The sequence below is a fragment of the Pan paniscus genome, chromosome 6, assembly GCF_029289425.2.
Source record: "Pan paniscus chromosome 6, NHGRI_mPanPan1-v2.0_pri, whole genome shotgun sequence".
In the NCBI taxonomy this organism is placed as follows: Eukaryota; Metazoa; Chordata; class Mammalia; order Primates; family Hominidae; genus Pan; species Pan paniscus.
The window spans coordinates 176,826,938-176,849,630 of record NC_073255.2 but is presented as its reverse complement, the minus strand read 5'-3'; the positions used below and the strand labels follow the sequence as shown (position 1 = coordinate 176,849,630).

The 22,693-nt window shown below is 43.9% G+C and overlaps 1 protein-coding gene across 4 annotated transcripts in view; it reads left to right on the top strand.

The window, feature by feature from the left end:
* Window positions 1-22,693, top strand: part of PARP12 (poly(ADP-ribose) polymerase family member 12) — a 43,214-nt gene that overhangs the window by 10,910 nt on the left and 9,611 nt on the right. For 3 of the 4 annotated variants that reach the window (XM_063606392.1, XM_034965092.3, XM_063606393.1), the window contains exons 4-8: window positions 1,439-1,540; window positions 9,196-9,319; window positions 14,372-14,567; window positions 18,250-18,496; window positions 21,792-21,888. In XM_063606392.1, the coding sequence (XP_063462462.1) occupies window positions 1,439-1,540; window positions 9,196-9,319; window positions 14,372-14,567; window positions 18,250-18,496; window positions 21,792-21,888 (766 nt within the window). The remainder of the gene's footprint in view (window positions 1-1,438; window positions 1,541-9,195; window positions 9,320-14,371; window positions 14,568-18,249; window positions 18,497-21,791; window positions 21,889-22,693) is intronic. The other variant, XM_034965093.3, reaches the window with a different exon arrangement.

Here is a 22,693-nt window from a genome sequence, read left to right as displayed (position 1 = left end):
TATTTAATAAGCATTTCTTGAGTACCTCTTGTGGGGCAGATGAATAATGTGGTCTGTCAGGGAGATTATGATACACTGGCATTCGTTGGATTTCACCGTATCAGCCATTGGCTGGCCGTTCTGTTATCCACTCTTTCATTCAGCACCTTTGTGTGCTTGCCACATGCTGGGTGCTGTCTTGGGTGCTGGTTATTCCTTGGCGAAGCTGAGACATGCCTCCCCTCAGAGCAGAATCAAACCCTCTCAGCTGTAGTGGTGGCTACAATTTTAATAGAGCACTTCCTGGAATGTCAGTTGCATGCCAGGACTGCCTGCAAACAAAAGCACCACTCTAATTGTACCTGACTTTTATATTTAAAAGTTGTCTTTTGAATTTGTTTCTTCTTTACATTGTCTTCAATTATGTTTTGTTGATTTCTTTCAGTTGTAGGAATCCTAGAAGTAGACAGGTTTTGTATTCGGTAGATCTTTAGGAGTATCTTATAGCCTTGAATACAGTTGGATTACAGCCTTGTCAGAAAGGGAGGAGGGATCCACTGCCAGTGATGTCAGCTGCAAGAGCAGTCACCATCGTGGGGAGAGAGGGAGATGACCTTCGGGGTCCCATAGACCTAGATTTTGAGTGAAGTATCTCAGGGGCTTATAAAAAGAAAAGGGAAGATGAATAACAAAATGACAGGTGACACTAAATAGGGATTGCAAATTAATTTTATGTGCTCATTTGGGGGTAGCTGGGTGAGGGTAAATGTCATAGGTAAGGACTCATTGCCATGGTGCTAGTAAAGGTAAAATAGAAAGGATTTATGTGCCCTTTTTATATTAAGATCCTGATAATTAATCTAAAATTAATTAAAGGGGCTTCATTTTGAAATGTGGACTTTCTATTTATTACTCTTGTCTTGGTATTAGTACCCAATTCTGATAGTTCATTAATGAATGTTTGCTATATAGCTTCAAATCTAGTTTATAAAATTAGCCCTCTGTTTGCCCTCAGGGGTCATCACAACCTTAGGCATAGAAGGAATTGTAAGATGCCTCAACATGTAAGACAATGGTTCTCCCGTTATTACAAAAGTGTCCCAAGCCCCACCCCTGGAGGTTCTGATTCAGTCAGTCTGGAGTGAAGTCAGTCTAGGGCAGAATCAGGCACTTGTGTTTTTAAATGGGTCTCCTAGTGAATTGAGTAGACAGCGAGAGTTGAGAAAGGAGTCCCTTCATGGAGTCCTGGATCTGGCAAGCAGCCATGTGGCGTCAGGCTGCCAGCCTGTCACTAAAAAGTAGAGGATCCACCTGTGTAGGAGCACTTTCACCCCAAACACGATAGGGCTTTGTGAGCTTGCCTTGCCCACTTTTGTGCAGAGAACTGAATGAATCCTCTTTAACTCTCTTTTATACCCTATATCAGAAGCTGACATATCTTTGTGGTGTTTCTTTGCAGAAAGAAAAGACAGTTCAGGTTCTGTGTCCCCAAACACTCTTAGCCAGGAGGAGGGTGATCAGATCTGTTTGTACCATATCCGGAAAAGTTGTAGCTTTCAAGGTAAGTTGGAAGAGGCTCCTTCATTCCACTTGTGGGAGGGGTAACTGCTTGTCATTCCCAGAGCTGTGCTCTGAAGTCACCCCCTACCAAACCTCTACCCCATCCGGAGAGGATCAGGGCTTGGCACTTTGGCCAAACCAATTCTGAAGGTATTTTGTTGGGGAGTTGAAGATGGTAGCAATTCTTTGAGTTTTCAGAAATTAAATGTGGATCATTTTTGGGAACATAACTGGTTCATGCACCAAATGAGTGTCAAGTATTGAGCCTTGGTCAGCTTAGCATGAGGTCACAGACCTGCACAGGACAGGGAACTGCTCAGCCTGGTGGGAACAAAGATAAGGGTGATGATAGGCTGAGAGCTCCCTTAGAAACTGGAAAGGACCTCACTGCGAAGGAAACACTTGTGTTAGCTCTTGGAGGATGAGTAGTTGTTTAAATTGGGGTTTTTTTTCTGTATTGATCCAGTGAACAATCCAGTGATCTCTCTTTTATCAGAAGCAGCAATTCTGGTGTGCATGTGTGTGTCTGTATTTTCACTAAACCTTTGTTTTCTTCTTAAATGCTGTCCTGGGCTTTGACTGAAGAAAGGTTTGTTCTCAAATTTGGTGACTCCCCTTGACAACCACCAAACTTCTTGTTTCATTTTCAGTTTTTAAAAATTACCCAAGCAATTAATGAATACTTTCACTCTGTAAAACAGTTCAGTAATACAGAGTGAAGCATGAAGTCCTCCATCGTCTTTGCCCAAAGGTAAACACTTCCCGTGTGGTTGTGATATTTGTTTTATATGTTTTTAAACAGATAGGAGCATGTGATAATGTTATTATTCAACCTGCATCTTAACATTGTATCTTGGAGATTTTTTTTCCATGTCAGTATGTGAAAGTCCACCTCATTTTAAAAACAAGTGTGTAGTAGTTGATTATAATGATGTTCCATTGAGCATTCAAGTACATATAGGTGAGTATTTCCATAGATAGATTCTGGGGAATGGAATGATAGGTCAAGGAATATGAGCTATATATATATACACACACATATATATGTGTATTCTGAAAGCAATATTACTGAGCTATAGTTCACACAAGCTAAAGTGTACCATTTTAAATGTATACTGAGTTTTGATAAGTATATATGCTCATGTAACCATCTCTACCATCAAGATATGGAACCCCCTCCAAAAACATTGTTTTATGCTCCTTTATAATTAATCCTCACCCCCTAGTTTGTCACGCCCAGGAAACCCCTGATCTACTTTTTGTCACTATAGATTAGATTTGCCTTTTCTAGAATTTCACATAAATGGAATCATACAGTGTATTATCTTGTGCCTGGCTTCTCTCATCAGCATGTTTTTGAGATTCAGTCATGCTGGCATATCGATCATTTGTTTCTTTTTATTGCACAGTAGTATTCCATTGCATGATTGACTACAATTTGTTTATCCATTGATATGTTGATGAACATTTGGGTTGTTGCCAGTTTTTGGCTTTTACAAATACAACTTCTATAAATATTTATGTATAAGTTTTCATGTGGATATATGTTTCCATTTCTCTTGGGTAAAAGACTTAGACATAGTTACTGGGTTATGTCATGTGATTGACTTTGTAAGAAACTGCCAAACTGTCTTCCAAAATAGATAATAATATTTTATGTTCCCACCAGCAACGTGTGAGAGTTTCAGTTATTGTATATTCTTGCTAACACTTGGCATTGTCTTTTAAGTTTTAGCCATTCTAATCAGTGAGTGATGATGTCTCGTGGTTTTAATTTGCATTTCCCTGATGATTAATGATGTTTAACTTTTATTTACATGTGCTTTTGGGGCATTTGTATATTTTCTGTGAAGTATCTACTCAGATCTTTTGCCTATTTTTTATATAACAGCTTTACACACGCACACACACACACACACACACAAAAGGGGTCTTCAGAAAGTTTGTGGAAAATGCATATTATGAAAAAATTATGCATGGAGTTCAAAAGTTTTGCACCAAAATAAATTCATACTAACTTGTAATAACATATCTGAAGAGGATCTAGTTTGAGGCACTGAGAAGGATAAGACATCAATTTGGAAAGAGCCCCTATCAAAGCAACATGAATTTTGCTGCAGTTGAAGCAAGAACAAATATCAAATTAATGGTGACTCTTGGGTGGCAGAATGACAAAATCATTGATGCTTTACAAAAAAGTTTATGAGGACAATGTCCCAAAGAAATCAGTGTATAAATGAGTAAGTCATTTTAAGAAGGGATGAGAGAATGTTAAAGATGGAGCTATGCACATCAATTTGTGAGAAAAAAAATTAATGTTGTTTGTTCCTTAATTGAAGACCAGTGATTAACAGCACAAACAGTAACTGACACCAGACATCTTGATTAGTTCAGTTTATACAGTCTGCCAGAAAAATTAAAAATTAAATTTGAGCAAACTTTCCACTCTATGAGTGCCAAAACCATTCTGCCTGGATCAGCTGCAGATAAGAGCAGAACTTTGAATGGAAATTTTAAACAAGTGGTATCAAGATCCTGAAGCATTTCTCTGAAGAGTTGTAACAGGAGATGGAACATGGCTTTACCAGTAGGATCCTGAAGACAAAGCAATGGCTCCTAAAAGGGGGAAGTGGCCCAGTCACAGCAGAAGTGATCAGGAGCAGAAATCACAGCAACAGTTTTTTGAGATGCTGAAGACATTTTGCTTGTTGGCTTTCTAGAGGGCCAAAGAGCAATAACATCTGCTTATGATGAGAGTGTTTTGAGAAAGCCAAAACTTTAGCAAAAAAATGCCCAGAAAGCTTCACCAGAGGGTCCTTCTCCACCACCACAAGGCTGCTGCTCATTCCTCGTCAATCAAGGGCAATTTTGCAAGAGTTTCAATGGGAAATCTGTAGGCATTCACTTTACAGTCCTGATTTGGCTCTTTCTGACTTCTTTTTGTTTTCTAATCTTAAAAATCTTTAGGTCGGTCATGGTGGCTCATGCCTGTAATCTCAGCACTTTGAGAGGCCGAGGCAGGTGGATCACTTGAGGTCAGGAGTTTGAGACCCGCCTGGCCAACATGGTGAAACCCTGTCTCTACTAAAAATACAAAAATTAGCCGGGTGTGGTGGCACATACCTGTAATCCCAGCTACTTGGGAGGATGAGGCAGGAAAGTCACTTGAACCCGGGAGGTGGAGGTTGCAGTGAGCCGAGACCGTGCCACTGCACTCCAGCCTGGGCAACAGAGTGAAACTCTGTCTAAAAAAAAAAAAAAGAAAAAAAATCTTTAAAGGGCACCCATTTTTCTTCAGTTAATAATGTAGAAAAAAGACTAGATTGACATGGTTAAATTCCTAGGACCCTTGGTTCTTTATGGGTAGACTAAATGGCTGGTATCGTCTTTTACAAAAGTGTCCTGAACTTGATGGAGCTTATATTGAGAAATAAAGTTTATATTTTTTATCTTTTAATTCCGTTTTCCATGAACTTTTTGAAGTCCACTTATATATGTAATATTAACACAGAATTGGGCAGCCATCATCATAGGCAATATGAAAACATTTTCAACACCCCCAAAGTAACCCCGTCTTCATTAGCAGTCTTCCCTCCCCCCAGCTCCTGATGACTACAGATGAAGGTTCCATCTCTATAGATTTGCTTGAATATTTCATATAAATGGAATCATACGGTATTGGTCTTTAGTGACAGTTATACCCATTTTTATTGGGTTATTTGATCTCTTATTGAGTTGTGTTTTGTATGTGATTTATACTGAAGATATATCCTTCCAGTCTTTCATGTTTATTTCCTTTATAGTGTACAGGTATTTTAATAGTGGTGTCCAGATAATATTTTTTTTCTTTTATGGTTTGTGTTTTTTGTATCCTAAAAATATTTGCCTATTCTAAGCCTACAAAATGTTTTCTCTTATGGTGTTTTCCTAGAAGTTTCAGGGGCTAGGCTTTTAGGTTGAAGTCTAGCTGTGAATACTTGTTCTCTTAACTCTGATCATTCTCTCCTTAGGTATCGCTGTTTCTGTGTGAGTTGCTGCCTCTCTTTGAATTGTTTTCCTTCATGTGTTGAGTGACTCTTGGTTGTCTGTCACGTTGGTGCTTGAGAATCCCGTATACCTGTTGGTTGATTTCCATGGGGCTGATTTGGATTCCAGGCCCTCATTCTAGTGATGGTGGGGAAGAGGCAGAAGGTCCTGCTTGGTGAGGTGGGAGGCTGGCATGTAGCCTAGGACTGGGACGGGGGCTTTGGTGGCCGTCTCATTTGCTTTTCTCTTGCTCTAACCCTTATATTCACACTTAGTTTAACTAGGAAGTGCACAGCAAGCTTCCTTCACACAAGCAAGTTAGGGGAAGGGAGTGCCTCTGCCAGGGGCTCCCATTGTTCTCATTGGGATTGGCCTGGGTATCTTTTTTTGCTCCTGGCTTCATCTGAGTCTGAATCTGTGATGACCCCATATCTTTTCTACTTCTGTGGTATGTTCTGCACATTTTGTCTGCATTTTTCTCTCTTCTTTTTATATCTATTTGATTCTCATTGCTCCATAGTTTTAGCAATTCTTGAATAATTCTGGTCTTTTGATGGTATTTTTTATTGTTTTCCAGTGCTTTTGGATTTATTATTCTCTCTGGCCTGTTATTTCAAGGACTATAGGGAGGAAGGGCTGGGGTGGATGTGGTGTTTTGTCTGCCAAATTGATTTGATTTCTGTGACTCACCAACCAAGAAAGCCGCTGGAATGCCAACGTGAGGTAGGGAACATTAGAAGGAGGGAAAAGAAGTTGAGAAAGGGGACAGGAAGACCAGGACAAGGGAAAGGACGTTATGTCTCTACCACTGTGCTGGGACTAGGCTCTCACCAGCTGCTGTGGCTGCAGTGGCTTACCTGGTGCCTCCTGTCCTGGGCACCTTCCAGCTGTGAACAGTGTGGTCTATAGCTCAGCTTTGTTTCAGAACGGAAGCCTCAGGCCTGCTGTTTGATTATAGTGCCTTCCCCTGGCCCCCATGTCCTTCCTGAGGAAGCATCAGCCTGGAGAGCCCTAAGGAGTGCACCTTCCCCAGGATGTGCCTGCTTGCAGGGAGAGCCTGTCTCAGGCTGTCCATAGAACACCTGTGCCTGGGGTTTGTAGGTATAGCATTTGAATACTGGGATGCCCTGGGGTGGCCTTCTGCTCTCATCCCTGATCATTTCCTCTAATGCCTTTCAGGGAGGGAACAGGAACTGGTTGGTTGTGACCTTGGACCATAGCTGTTTGTCTTTCCTGGCCCAGCCCTTTAATTATCTGTTGTGTACACACCTGCTTGAGAGAGTTCAAGAGGTTCCTGACCTAGTGAGCTGTCCATGTTCAAACTGGACAAGTTAGGAGATCTTCAGTCCCTGGTGTGGCTGTTTTCAGCCTTGTTGAACTTAGAGGAGTTTCCTTGCTTGGGTGTCCCCGCCTTGTTCCCTCAGTCCTCTCAGCCGGGCACTCTCTTCTGCCCTGTCTGCTCGGCCCCATACCTGGTCACACAATCCCAGGCACCCTCCCACCCTCCTCCATGGGACTTCCCCCACCAGGTGCTTTTGCAGAGCCTGGGAAAGAAGTGGCATTGAGATGTGCCTGAAAGAATGCACACAATTTTAGAAAATTTTAATTTTTTTCAAGTATCAAATTAGCTAGTTTCATTATTATTTTGAAATACAAATTAAAAATGTACAAAGGACACTCAGTAAGAAAGAAGTCCCCCTCACACCAGTTTTCTCCAGAACTCAAGTCCCCTCCAAGAAACAGCCATAATTATCCATTTTTTGAATATCCTCTCATCGAGACTGTATACGTGTACAAGGGTATGTGTCTGTTCAGTTTCCTTCTTACACAGGCACGCTAGCATGGCTTTCTACCTTTTTCACTTAATTAGATGTATAATTTTTGGAATATATTATATCTTCTTGTGGTTCAAAGTTCAAAACATGCCAAAATGACAGAAGTCTTTGCTTATAACTTTGTCTCCAGTTACCAAGTTCCCTCTGCAAGAAATAATATGTGCATATGTGTGTGTTTAGTTAGAATATGTCTAAACTTACTTTTTTTTCTATTTTTTACCCAAATAGAGGCATTCTGCACCTTGTTCCCTATCTTCCTGCCTTAGAGCAAATATCTCGGAGGTAGCTAGCTGCATGTCACAGTGCAAAGAGCTTCTCATTCTTTTTCTCTCCTTTCTCCCTGTCCTCTCCTGATGCTTCTCTGTGTGGATATAGCAGAACCTCACATAGGCTGTTGACAGGTAGGGAGAGGGTGTGGGTGGCGTTCTGGTGGTGGCAGGCACCAGCAAAGACAGGGCAGGCAGCGTGTGCTTGGAGTGATGAGAGAAGTGAGGATCTGGCTGCCCAGGAGGAACATGGGGTTGGTGAGGGGAGCAGCTCACCGGAACCCATAGGTCTGGGCCATTGTGTGGATGTTGGTGGGAGTGTGTCAGGGAAGGAGTGAGCACGTTGTTAGCCAGAAGAGATGCAAGGAGCCTGTAACCATGCTGCTGACCTGCCTTCAGTTGGACGTGTTGGGTTGGGTTGGATTTCTGGTAGGGATGAATCTGGCTCCATCTTTGCTGTGATCTCTGCCCGTCCACCTGCCACACGGAGAGTGATATTGAGGAGTCAGACTGCCCCCTGCAGTGATGAGACCTTTGACCTTCGCATAATCAGCTTCTTACTCTCATTAAATAAAGTTCATAGATGATATAAACCATCAACATACATATTTCTAAAAAATTGCCAGGTGTGGTGGCTCACACTTGTAATCCCAGCACTTTGGGAGGCTAAGATGGGTGGATCACTTGAGGCCAGAAGTTCGAGACTAGCCTGGCCAACATGGTGAAACCTTGTCTCTACAAAAAATACAAAAATTAGCTGTGTGGTGGTGCACACCTATAATCCCAGCTACTGAGGAGGCTGAGATGGGAGGATCACCTGAGCCTGGGAGGTTGAGGCTGCAGTGAGCCGTGATTGTGCCACTACACCCCAGCCTGGGTGACAGTGAGACCCTGTCTCAAAAACAAAAAGTAAGGTCCTGTTAAAAAGTGAGACATAAAGAAGGAAGATGTATGTCTTAGTCCATTTTGTTGCTTATAACAGAGTACCTGAAACTGGATAATTTATAAAAAAAAGGAATTTATGTCTTACCTTTATGGAGGCTGAGAAGTCCAGGTTGTCAAGGGCCTGCATCTGATGAGGGCCTTCTTGCTGGTGGGGACTGCAGAGTCCTGAGGTGCTGCAGGGCATCACATGGCAAGGGGGCTGACCATGCTAGCTCAGGTCTCGCTTCCTCTTATAAAGCCACCAGTTCCACTCTCATGATAACCCATACACCCATTAATCCATTTATCTATGACCCAGTCACCTCTTAAAGGCCTTACCGCTCAATACTATCACATTGGCGATTAAGTTGTAACAAGAGTTTTAGAAGGGACAGACATTTAAATCATAGCAATGTATATAATAAAATGCCAAAAGTGTTTCTGTATCTAAATGCTCAGGCATGCCGGCACTGAGAAAACAGACTCCACCACACATTTCAGAATGTTCCCAGGTCAGCGGGCAGCACCACACCTGTTGACAACCACAAGGCTAGGGCATGCTGCGTATTGCCCAGCTATCTTACTCCTTTATGTTTTTATTTCAGATAAGTGCCATAGAGTTCATTTCCATTTGCCGTATCGATGGCAATTCTTGGATAGAGGCAAATGGGAGGATTTGGACAACATGGAACTTATTGAAGAGGCGTATTGCAATCCCAAAATAGAAAGGTAGGAAATATGTCCCTTGTCTCTGCTTTGTGCCTGGGCTTCTGTGTGTGACACACACACACAGACACACACACACACACACTGTGAGCAGCCTAGTCTGGAGATGCCTGGGCTTCTGTGTGTGACACACACACACACACACACACACACACACACACACTGCGAGCAGCCTAGTCTGGAGGTAGAAGGTGGGCTGGAATCGAAAGTCAGCGTTCATACTGGCAGTTTGGTGGCTTTGTTCTCCCACCTCCCTCTCCTTTCAGACAGGAGCAATGGGGAAAGGAGAAGATGGTACCAAGACCAAGTATTAAGTTCTCAATTGTTTGGTGCTGGGATTGATCATGTACATCTATACTCATTATTACAGAAAAGCGAGAGGTGATCATTTCTATTTGTGAAATTTTGGCCTTTGGCCTATACAGCCATACCGCTGAACTGCTGTTTATGGTTTAACCTTTAACTTTTTTTTTCCCCAAGCATGTCCTAGTATTTTCCCTTAGTCAGTTCAGAGTAAATAGGGGATTCCCAGATAGCCTTCTTTTCAGATACTTAACATATTTTTCATTGAACTTGCTGAAATATGTTGCCAAGAAGAGAATTTGAGCCTGCTTTTTGAGTGTATAAAATAAATTTGCACTTAGAGTACAATTATGTGCAAATTGCTATTGGTAAAGTATGTGAAACCAATTACTCCTGTTAGGAGGATTAAATGGTTCACATACCACCCCAATCTTTCTTTTTGAGGCAAAATTTACACACAGCAAAGAGCCTAGATATCAAGCATACAGTTCAGTGAGTTTTGACAAATACATACACTTGTGTAGCCAGCATTCTGATTGAGACACGGATCATTTTCCTCACTCCATCTCCTTCCAGTCGGTGCCTACTCCCATCGTTCACCACCGTTCTGACCTCTGTCACCATAGATCTCTGTCTTGCCTGTTCTTGAACCTCATATAAATAGAACTGTGTGGTATGTACTGTTGTGTCTGGCCTCTTTCACTCAAATTCTTCACCCTCCAAATGGGCAAACTACAAGGTCAGACACTTCCCGGCAGAGGAAGCACAAGTGGCCAATAACGTGGATCTGGATTTATTTCTGCCACTCATTATAATTGTCACTGTGACCCACTTTTTGTATATTTCTTTTCTCTTTTTGATCTTGTAGATTTTTTTCCTCACTTGGTTTTTTTCCCTTTACTTGTTTGGACGTTATATACTGAATTTTTATTTTTTAGTGGCTGCTCTGGAAATCTAAACAGACTCTTTATCTTAACAGACTTTTAGCTGAACTTAAGCCAATCAGTGCCTTTTGTCATTCTGTCAAACAATGAAAGAACCTTGGACACTTGAATTCTGACTAGTTTCATTCAAACTTATTTACTAATTATATAAATTTGGCCAGATTACTTAATCTCATTTTACCTCAGCTTTACTATATGTTAGGTAGACAAAATAATAGTTTCTATGTCACAAGGTTATTTTGAGAATTAAATGAGTTAATATGCATAAAACACTCAGATCACTGCCAGGCACATAAGATGTGGGTCGAGTGCAGCAGCTCATACCTGTTATCCCAGTGCTTTGGGAGGCTGAAGTGGGAGGATTGCTAGAGGCTAGGAATACACAACTAGCCTGGGCAACATAAAGAGACCTTGTCTCTACAAAAATTTTTTAAAAAATTAGCTGAGCATGGTGGCGCGTGCCTGTAGTCCCAGCTACTCAGGAAGCTACAGAGGGAGCACCATTTGAGCCCAGGAGTTTGATGCTGCAGTGAGCTATGATTGTGTCACTACACTCCAGTCTGGGTGACAGAGCTAGATCTTGTCTCTATTAAAAAAAAAAAAAAAAGAAAAAGATGCACTGTATGTATTGCTGCTATAATATTTTTAATCCTAGAGGTTAGAAATTCGTATTGTTTTAGGCAGTCAGTATTTGTTTAAGCTTACACAATTATCATTTTGTTTCTTACTCACCATTCCTTTGCTCACACTTCTCCTTGTTTATCATTTTCTTTCTTTAAGTTCCTCTGTTGGAGGTTGCTTTAATGAGAGTCTGGAGGTAATTGTGTATTTTGTTAGTCTGAAAGAGTTTTTATTCCCTTCTCATTCTTGAAAGATAGTTTTACTGGGTATTTTCCCTCAGTTCTTCAAAGACTATTTCATTGTTGTCTGGATTCCATTGCTTCTACTTAGAAGTTAGCTATCAGCCTAAATCGAGGTGGTATTAGTTCACTTCTTAGGGCTGCTGTAACAAATTACCATGAACTTGATGGCTTCAAACAACAGAAATTTATTTTCTCGGTTCTGGAGGCTAGAAGTCCAAACTGAAGGTGTTAGCAGGGCCTTGCTCTGTCTGAAGGCTTTACAGGAGGATCCTTTCTTGCCTCCTCCAGGATTCTGATGCTTAGAAATCCTTGGCATGCCTTGGCTTGTAGACGCATCACTCCAATCTCAGCCTCCATTGTCACAGGCATTTCCCCATGTGTCTGTGTTCAAATTTCCCTCGTCTTAAAAGGACATCAGTTTTGGATTAGGGCCCACCCGAATCCAATATGACCTCATCTTAACTTGATTATATCTGCAAAGACCCTATTTCCAAATCAGATCACATTCATGGGTACCAGGGATTAGACCTTCAACATATCTTCTTGGGGACACAATTCAATCCAGTATAGTAGATAGTCTGTTTTTTTCTCTCTGGCTGCTTTTAGTATCTTGTCATTCTTTGGTGCTGTGCAGTTTCACTAAAATCTGTGTAGATTTAAAAAAATTTATGCTACTTATATTTTGCTGTGCTTTCTGATTTCCTCAGCCATGATCTCCTTAAGTATTCCTTCTCTGGAATTCTCATTAGATATATGGTGAAGTCTTCTCACTTATCTTTTATGTCTTCTAACTTCTCTTTTATTCTCTTTCTAAACTCTGCCACATTTCTTCCTCTCAGGCTCTCAGTTCATTAGTTCAGACTCTTCTGAGATGCAGTGTGTCCCATCGAAGTATGATTTTTAAATTTCAGTTAATTTAATTATGTTTAAAAGTTCTAAGGTCGGGAGCAGTGGCTCACACGTGTAATCCCAGCACTTTGGGAGGCTGAGGAGGGCGGATGGCTTGAGGCCAGGAGTTCAAGACCAGCCTGGCCAACATGGTGAAACTCTGTCTGCACAAAAAAATACAAAAATTAGCTGGGCGTGGTGGTGCATGCCTGTAATCCCAGCTACTCCTCAGGAGGGTGAGACAGGAGAATCGCTTGAATCTGGGAGGCGGAGATCACGATGAGCTGAGATGATGAGCTGAGATGATGCCACTGCACTCCAGCCTGGGTGACAGGGTGAGACTCTGTCTCAAAAAATAAAAAATTAAAAAAAAATAGTAAAAAAGGAAAAGAAAAAAAGTTTTGGAGGGAGTGGAGGAGAAAGAAAAGAATAATGAATAGTAAAAGTTCTGTTTTTTTCCTTAAATTTACCCAGTCAGTTTTTATAGTCTCTTGATTCTTACTCAAACTTTTGATGCTCAATTCCTTTTTAAAAAACATATCACGTATATCTGCATCTGAGAATACTAATGTTTATAGTTCAAGGTGGTCTGATTTTGTTTTTGTTAACTTTTGCTCATAGTCTCTTTGTTTCCACATTTTGTGATCGATTTTGAGCTCATGTTTGATTTGATGGAAATTTCTTTGGAAATTCTTTTTTTTTTGAGATGGAGTCTCACTCTGTCGCCCAAGTTGGAGCGCAGTGGTGCGGTCTCGGCTCACTGCAAGCTCCGCCTCCTGGGTTCATGCCATTCTCCTGCCTCAGCCTCCTGAGTAGCTGGGACTACAGGTGCCCGCCACCACTCCCGGCTAGTTTTTGTATTTTTAGTAGAGACGGGGTTTCACTGTGTTAGCCAGGATGGTCTCGATCTCCTGACCTCATGATCCACCTGCCTCGGCCTCCCAAAGTGCTGGGATTACAGGCGTGAGCCACCATGCCCGGCCTAGAAATTCTTTTGAGGCCTGAGTTGAAGGTGAATTTCTCCAGAGGGGATTTGTGTTTGCTTCTCTGAGAACTGCTACCCTGGGTCTTCTTTGCAGCTAATTCTCCCAAAATGTGAATCAGCCTAAAACTTCTGTGAGGCTTGAGTGGTTTATGAGTTCTCAGAGGAATTTTTTCCTCCTTTATCCAGAACCAACATTAATACAGGCAGGTTTCCTTGCCAGATGTCTTTGCAAGGCAAGTCCCCTCTCCAGTCCCCCTTTACTAAGGTGGGTCATCTTTTAGGGTCCTGGTTTTACGCAGAGGTATCTCTTTTGAGATTCAGCCTCCTGCCTTACTCAGACCCTACATTTGTTTCCTGCTTCCCCTTTGCGGCCAAAGCCCAGGCTCTCTGTCGTTACTCATCGATACTGCCCTGGGATAGCTGCTGGCTCTCGCCCTCCTCTCCGCTCTCCAGTTTCGTACCTTCCTTTGGTCTTTAGGCAGTACTGCGTTTAGAAAGGGAGCGCGTCCTGGTGGCTCAGGTGCAGGCTGTGCAGCCCACCTGCCCACCTGAAAGCCCAGCTCGCCCGCTGACTAGCAGTTTGACCTTGAACAGGTTTCTTCATCTTCCTGAGCTTCTGTTTTCCCGTCTGTGAAGTGGAGGTAACAGTCTCAACCTCATAGGGTTGTGAAAATGTCATCGCCTAATACATATAAAGTGCTTAATGCAGGGTCTGGCTCACACAGTAAACACTCAGTATATGTTAACTATTGTTATTTTTGGCTTCTGAGGACTTCCCTTTCTTGCCAGCTCAGCAGTGCATTTTAAAAAAGAGTGATTTCACCAGCATCTTCGGCATTTTGTACTGAGAGGAATTTTCGTCATAACTAGTCTCCCACATTATCTTGATTTTGATATTTTTATACCTCAAAACTGATCTGAAAAAGCAGTTTCCTCTACCTCTGGAAACTTTTTCTAAAATGTGCATGCCACATTTACTATTCGCGTCTCCCAGCTATATGTTCTCAAGCTGAGGGACCTGTGTCTGCTTGGCTGGTGGGATTTTCAGTCTGCTGTTGTTTTTCTTCTGTAGGATCCTGTGCTCTGAGTCAGCCAGTACCTTTCACTCTCATTGTCTGAACTTTAACGCCATGACTTACGGTGCTACCCAGGCTCGCCGCCTCTCCACGGCCTCCTCTGTCACCAAACCTCCACACTTCATCCTCACCACTGACTGGATTTGGTACTGGAGTGATGAGTTTGGTTCTTGGCAGGAATATGGAAGACAGGTAAGTGTGATGGAAAGAGGGTGAATGTTTTGTCCTGAGGATCTGTAAGAGAGGAGCCAAATAAGAGCCCCCATATTGTTGCCAGGGGCATCCTTGAGAGAGCTGAGGATCCCCAGGTGCCAGTGTGGCTCACTTGCTTTGGGAGAATTATGGCAAAACTAGATAAGTTGGAATTTATTTGTATGAGCTTTCATCTTTGAAGAGCTTCCATCTGTTGGCTCATGAGAACTGAATGACAAATTTGTAGTGAGATCAAGTTTCTTCATTGGTTTTATTAAATGGGATAGAAAGATGTTTCTCTTGTTGAACAGGTAACTTAACCCCAGAGCTGGTGCCTGTGTGTGCAAGTGTGTTTGTGTAGCTGTGATATAGAGGTAAAGGCTTTTCAAACCGGTTGTCTGCCATTTCTGCAACTTTACAGAAGGTAGGCAAATATAAGAAAATTGATTTATATCATGTATAGGTTTGGAATCCAAGCCAAATAACAAAAAATAGTTGCTGTCAATTCTTCGCAGGTGTTTGTGGATGGGTCAGATTAAAGGGAGTCCCCTGGTCACTTATAGAAATACAAGTTTAGGCCGGGCGTGGTGGCTCATGCCTACAATCCCAGCACTTTGGGAGGCCGAGGCGGGCAGATCACTTGAGGTCAGGAGTTCAAGACCAGCCTGGCCAACATGGTGAAACCCCATCTCTACTAAAAATACAAAAATTGGCCAGGTGTGGTGGCGTACGCCTGTGGTCCCAGCTACTCGGGAGACTGAGGTATGAATGAGAATCACTTGAACCCGGGAGGCAGAGGTTGCAGTGAGCAGAGATCACACCACTGTACTCCAGCCTGGGCGAAAGAGCGAGATTCCGTCTCAAGTACAAGTTTAGGGAAGGCACCATTGATAAAGAACCCACCCTCCAAAATGAAAATCAATAGGTATTTTGTACTCTTCTGGGTTTTAAGAGGCTATATTGAAGCTTTAGTTTCTTATTCTGAACTGCACTCAGAATGCCCTTTAACTCTGGTGACGCTCTAATGTAAGCTCCATGAGGGCAGGGACTTTTGTCTTTTCTTTTGCCCCATCGTATCCCGTGTGTGGAATGATGCATAGCCAGTCCTCAGGAAATAGACATTGGCTGATGGAAGGAGGAGGGTGTTACTGACAGTGTCTGTTGGTCAGCTGGAGATGGTCACTCTCAGCGATGGCCTTGCTGCCTTGCACTACTTCCTTTCCCCTCTGCTCCCCTGCTACCCTCTTGCCAGCACCAGCCTCTCCTTGCTTGCTGCTCTGCCCTGCCTGCCTTTCCCACCTGTCTCCCTCCCCTCGTGGGCGACCTGGGACTCTCTCTGACCTGCCCTGTGGGACTCATCCAGATAAGCTCTCCGGGTTTGGTCAGGAGCGTGAGGGGAAGAGGCTGGCGTGACAGGGAGGAGGGGGAGAGGATGACTGCCCAATCATGCTCTGGGAATCCCGGCTCTCCTGGAGATGGAGGGACAGATGGCAGGTGCAACACACTTAGCAGATGTGACCATCACGTTCATTCTGTTTGGGGATCTGTCTGGCTTCTTGGAGGAGACCGCTGGTTGCTGAATGAGATGACACAGGGCTCTGGGCAACCCATGCAAAAGTAGGGTTCCCCGGTGGTGTCTCATCACAGCTCTGGTTGTTGGGGCCATTCTCCTCCAGTCAGCCAACACCTGGAGCGTGCCCCTTTCTTTCCTGTGCTCCTCTTCCTCTGTGGCGGTGCAGAAACTCATGGCGAGCAGTTTGAGAATGTCTGGGGATGAACCGCGTGTGGATGTTATTGATATGCCACGTGCTAGTGGGGGCGTAGAAACACGTGTAGGCTTGGTGGCTTCAGGCTGGACAGCCTAGGATGATCTGGTTTGTCTTGTCCTCCCTTTCCTACACATTTCTGGTGTAACCCCACATTTAGGTTTCTTTTTTAGTTTTCTGTTAATTGCCACTTCAAAACAGTTTTCTCTTGATTCCCAGAAAAGCTAAGTTTTTTCTGTCTGAGCTCAAGAAGTACTCCAACATTTCATGTCAAAATCAGACACCTGCTGGTCCTGCCACAGGACATGTGGGAATCTGTCATTCCTTCCACATCTCACTGGTGCCTCCAGGTGCTAAACCGAGACCTTTCTCAGCTTAACACATAATATGGCTGCCATTGTTGGTTTCTCCTTCCAAACCTCCCACTGAGGGCAAAAAAACTCTTTGCTTTTTGCTTTCTGCTCATCCACCTGCATCTTCCCTCCCTCTGTGACCATCCATCTGCAGGGATTTTGACTGGAGGCCTGGGTCGGGGCAGGACGCCTGCATCTGACTGCTGCTTCTCCTCTCTTGTTTCCCTGACTCAGAGCTTCATTTCCTCAGGCCCAAAGGGGAGGGATTGTTTTCTTTTCCTTTCCTCTTGTTGTCAGAAAGGGATTTTTATGCCACATCCTCTTCCTCCCGGACTCTAGTCTAATGGCTTGGTTTTGAAGGAGGACAGACTTCAGAGAGAGAAACTTAGGCGCCGCTATGAGACCGTAAACTAGGAGGCTGCTTTACACACCATTATACCTCTTACACCCGCCCCTTATGGTCCTCATGGGGCCAACTCATGTCATCCCTCGGGCTTGGGCCTTGGCTTAGGCATCTTTTTCTTCCAAGAAACCTTTGCTGGGTCTCACCCTTCCTTGGTCATTCTTAGTTACCCATCTCAGCGTCTAGAGCACCCGTGAGACCTGTGTGGGACCTTGTGCTTGAGGCTTTGAAATGTCTGGGTACTTTTTTTTCCCCTTCTCCATTGCTGGACTCAGTTGCGCAGAGGCATGGGTGACTCTTGTCTTGTCTCACTTTTGTTCTGTTAGTAACACCTAAAGCTTGTGACCCAGGAGAACTAGGATGGTAGCAGTAGGGGGAGCAGGAAAATTGACAGGGACAGAGGGAGTTAGTTGGTTATAGGTTGAATAACTTTAATTTTAGTTGTCAGTGTAATGTCAAATTTAATAAGAACGGTGATGATAATAGTAACATTTATTGAGTATGTTTTGTTCTGGGCACTGTACTAAGTGCTCCACATGCCTTATTGAAATGATTTCTCCAGCCCTGTGAGGACAATATAGTCCTGTTGTATAAAGGGATGAATATGGCCTAAGTACTATTATTCATGTTATAAGCTTGAGATAACGGAGGCTCAGGGAGGTTAAGATAACTTGCCAAAGTTATAGAGCCAGCAGGTTTGGGAGCCAGAATTCAAACTCACTCCAGCTGAAGCTACGAGATTTCCTGTAAGTAATTGTGGAAGGATAGGGATTGAAATGGATAATTTAAAAAATAGATGAATGCTCCTAGGGACCAGAAAAAAAAAACCGCAAGGAAGAGGACCGAGCTCTGATTAAAGGATGGTTGCAACGTGAATAGACGGGTAAGACCAGCCTGGCTTGGGCTGCCCAGTCAAGCAGCACTCGAGAAGTTGCTGTTGCTGTTCTGCCGGCATTTGAGTGGCTGCCGCGTCCTCTGTCCTAGGTGACTTGAGTGCCCTCCTCTCCGTTGCTCCCATCCCTGTCTTCCTGCTCAGCAGGACCCATATTTACTGCATTGTGTTTGCTAGGGCAGCTTCAGGAGACAGTCATGTTGCCTCTATTCTGTGCCTCTCTCTCCTGCCATACCATGCTCCCTGGCTTCCATCTTCCCCACCACAGGACTGTCCACCAGGAGCATCTCTGAAATGTGGCATGGGTGCCACCAGCGTTTTTCCTCATCACGCAGTTTCCTGCCTTCATAAAGTGTCTGGCTTTCCATCGCAGGGCACGGCGCACCCTGTGACCACTGTCAGCAGTAGCGACGTGGAGAAGGCCTACCTGGCCTACTGTACACCGGGGTCTGACGGCCAGGCAGCCACCTTGAAGTTCCAGGCCGGAAAGCACAACTACGAGTTAGATTTCAAAGGTATCCTGTGCCCTGCCCTCACCCAGCAGAGCCTGCCTGTGTTGGCTCTGTCCCTACACCTTAACCCTGGAGGAGCCGTGTGCACATACTGAGGGCCTGGGTGGGTACAGGAAAGAAAAGCAAGGTACCAGGTCCAAGGTAGACCTGGAGACAGATGACACTGGCCCTGTGCAGTGGAGGAAGAGCTGCATCAAGGGTGTGAGGAGAATCGACCCCAGGAGGGGCAGGAGCCCCAAGTGTGGAGGACAAGCAGGGTCAGCATGCATGTAGCATGGTTGTCCTGCTGTATCCGAGGACTAACCTGAGTCCCTGACAGGTGTCCGAGCAGCTCCGTCGTGCAGTGTCTGCCTTTCACTCCCTGCTGCAGCAGTGCTGCTGTCATCTTTTTTTTGAGACGGAGTCTCGCTCTGTCACCCAGGCTGGAGTGCAATGGTGTGATCTTGGCTCACTGCAACCTCTGCCTCCCGGGTTCAAGTGATTCTCGTGCTTCAGCCTCCCAAGTAGCTGGAATTACAGTCATGAGCCGTCACACCTGGCTAATTTTTTGTATTTTTTGTAGAGACGGGGTTTCATCATGTTGGCCAGACTGGTCTTGAATTCCTGTCCTCAAGTGTTCTACCCACCTTGGCCTCCCAATGTGCTGGGATTTCAGGCATGAGCCACCGCGCCTGGCCTGCTGCCATCTTTTCTGTAGGCGACTTTGGAGTTGATGGGTTTAACGGATGGTAGGACACAGAGTAATTAAAAGTCCCTGAGAAGCAGATTTTCATGCACTCATGGTGTCCTGAGGCTGGGGCTGAAATGTTTCATCCTGGTTGCCTTACAGAGAGAAATAGGCCACCCTTTGGCCAGTTCCTCCAAGTGGCTGATGTGTGAGAATTTTTTTTTTTTTTAGTTTTAATTTTGTGTAGTTTCTCTTAAGCCATTTCCACATGAGTGTATCGGTCCAGCTTTATTCAGTTCCGTTTTGCCTGTATTTCACATTTTAAACTCTGAGTCTTTCTGAATGTTCAGCATTTTATAAGGGAGTAAGTGGGCCTTCCTTTAAACACAGTTTATGGTTTTCTTTATTTTTGCAGATGTTTATTCTATGTGGAGTATAGTGAAGTGTCTGGTGAATTATCCTAAAACCACTTTGGCTGTCTGTTTCTGGCCTTGGTTTTGCTTGTGGTTTCGTGGCACTTGTGGTTTTGCTTAGGGTAGATCACTACCCCCTTGACATGCCCTTTACAGTGAAGTTTTTCTCCTCTAGAGTGCGAACTGCCTCTGCTGGAGAGTGCCAGCCACGTGTGGTCTGGTTTGCTTTCCACGGCCTGACACACACCAGTGCATGAGAGGGGACAGTGAGAGCATAGACGTTAATCAAATCAGGACTGCCCTGAAGGTCAGGACTGTGTGGCAAGCATACATCTGACTGCTGCTGACAGCAATCTGGAATATTTCTTTTAAATATCTGGAAAATATCAAAACAGATAGAAATGTCAGATACTACCTTGATCATTCCCAACCTACGCCACACCCTGGGGACATAACAGAACCTCATAATAGGGATGGGGAAGAGCACACACGTGCAGTTTATGATTCCTGCAGACTGACTGAAGCCCATTTGAGTGGGCACAATTCTTCTCCTTCTTCTCCTTCTCCTCCTTCTCCTCCTCCTCCTCCTCCTCCTCCTCCTCCTCCTCCTCCTCCTCGTCCTCCTCCTCGTCCTCCTCCTCTTCCTCCTCCTCTTCCTCCTCCTCTTCCTCCTCCTCTTCCTCTTCCTCCCCCCTCCTCCTCTTCCTCCTCCTTCTTTTGGTAGATACTGGTATCCATAAAAGAAGCTTGAGATGAATTGGCTTCTTCCCCCACAATTTCACTTCTAAGTATAAAGCAAGTCTCAAAGCAAACTGCCACACATATTTATTAGCTGTTTATTAGGAAGCAAGTTCATTTAAAACACACAAAAGAGCCCAAATGAGTTGTTCTGAAGGTTTAGGGATGATTCAGTTCTGCCCTTTTAGGGACTCCTGTCATAAATGATTCACTCAAGGCAAATGCCAGGATTCCAGAGGCAGAATTCTAGCATCCTGTTAGGTGGTGTCTGACGGGCAGAATCCCCCAAAGACAGGCTGTAGCCTAGGGTATGCTCTGGAAGGGTAAATTAGGGAAAAGAGCTCACTTTACTGTGTCCATAGAAGGGTAGGGAATGTGTCTGACACACATTTAGCCAGTCCACGTATCTTGGCTCACTTTTAATTTCACCAGTGAAAGCCATTTAAGATTCATCACAGATGGCCAGTAGGCCAGTAACACCCATTTAAATATGCCAGTGAGAATGGTCTTGATGGGTGGCTGAGTAGTGGGTAACAGAAGGGGTCATGGTTGCTGCATCTGGATCATGGGCTCTGAATGAGAATGTGGATGGACCTCCAGGAATAGTGACCATCTCAGCTGCAACCTAAGAGACAAACACTTGGATAACCATCCAGTTTATGCTCAACTGCAATAAGGCTAATTCTGGACACCTATAATTTTTAATATTAAAATGTTTTGTAAATGAAAACAAAATTAGTTGGGCACGGTGTCACACACCTGTAGTCCCAGCTACTTGGGAGGCTGAGGTGGGAGGATTACTTGAGCCGGTGAGTTCAAGGTCCACTTGAGCAACAAAGCACAAGACCCCATCTCTTAAAAAAAATGTAAGACTTGGGAGGGTTTTCCTGGCAGGCAAGGACAGAACAAACACTTCTAGGTATTTGTCATTTTTCAACTTGAGGGGCCAGTTCCCCCAACCCCAAATCCTCAGGATGAGTATGGGATTCTTGAGGGTGGGGAAGCAAGAAATTTGTTTATTAAAGATATTATTGGTTTAGAAAGGTTGATGAATACTGCCATAGTTTAACTAAAACAAAGTCATAAAACTTATATTAACTCTGAATCCCACTAACTCAAGACGTGGTAGTTTGATCTCAGGCTGGGCTGAGGCTTTTTTATATCCAAGCTGGGAAAAATTGCCAAGCAAAATAATGGTTTAAACAAGATTGGAAGGAACAATTTAAAAGCACTCATGTATAATTGATATGTCAATTACTAATCATTCCTCTATTCATTAAACCCAGTCTCCTAAGGATACCTATTTTCTTTATGAATATTTGAAATGTGTAAAATGGCCCTATTTTTAACAGACTGATTCTGGGTTTTACACATTTGGATAAGCTTTCAAATCTATCTAATTTGTGTTTATAAAACATTGCCATCCTGTGTGTATGTGTATGTATATGTATATTTTTTCACTGGTTATGTTTTTTTTCAGCCTTCGTTCAGAAAAACCTGGTCTATGGCACAACTAAAAAGGTTTGCCGCAGACCCAAATACGTGTCTCCCCAGGATGTGACGACCATGCAAACCTGGTAGGTTGCAGTGGGGGGCTTGGTACTTAGGATGTAATCAGCTGGAGTGTGCTCTGCAGTGGTGACAGAAAACCTGCCTCAGACAGCACCTGGGCACCGTTGGCTTGTACAACGAAGTGCTCCCGCACTCTGTTATCGTTTGTCTTCTACTAGTTGGACCAGAGTGGGAATTACCCTGTGGGTAGAAGCTTCGTGATGCATAATTAGAAGGCTGCCTGTTGTGATCTGCGATGATTCTCTGGAAAAGACAGACTCTGAAGGCGAGTCTAGACTTGAAGCCAACCCATCCGTTTGTCTTTTCTGTGGAATCATTGAGTCATAGACTTGAATTTTTTAAATGTTGAAATAATGAAATAATGATGGAATTACACCAATAAAAACTCATGTATTTTAGTATTTGAATATCACGGAATACCGAAACTCTAAAAACAGATATTGCAGTCACTAATGGGCGAGCTTCGTCAGGGTGAGTTTCTTTCAGTCCCAAGATGGCTGCCAGGAGCCACCAGGTTAGCCTGTGGCCTGTGAGCCCCTAGAAGGGAGGAGAGAAACCTCCTATAGCAGATGAGGGGAAATTCTTGTGCTTTGCACTGATCAGACCCTATCTCAACCTCTGGTGTTATTTTAGGCTTGGGGAGGTGGGATGGGATTGGAACTGAGAGGAAGAGGTCAGTGTTCTCCAAACCACACAGCCACATATTGGGGGAAGGCGGCCTGCATGGTGGAGAGGGACCACAGTGCCCATACAGTTTGGGCTTGCCAGAGCCAGTGCTGGGACTTTAGGCAGTGTTACTGGTAGCTGGCT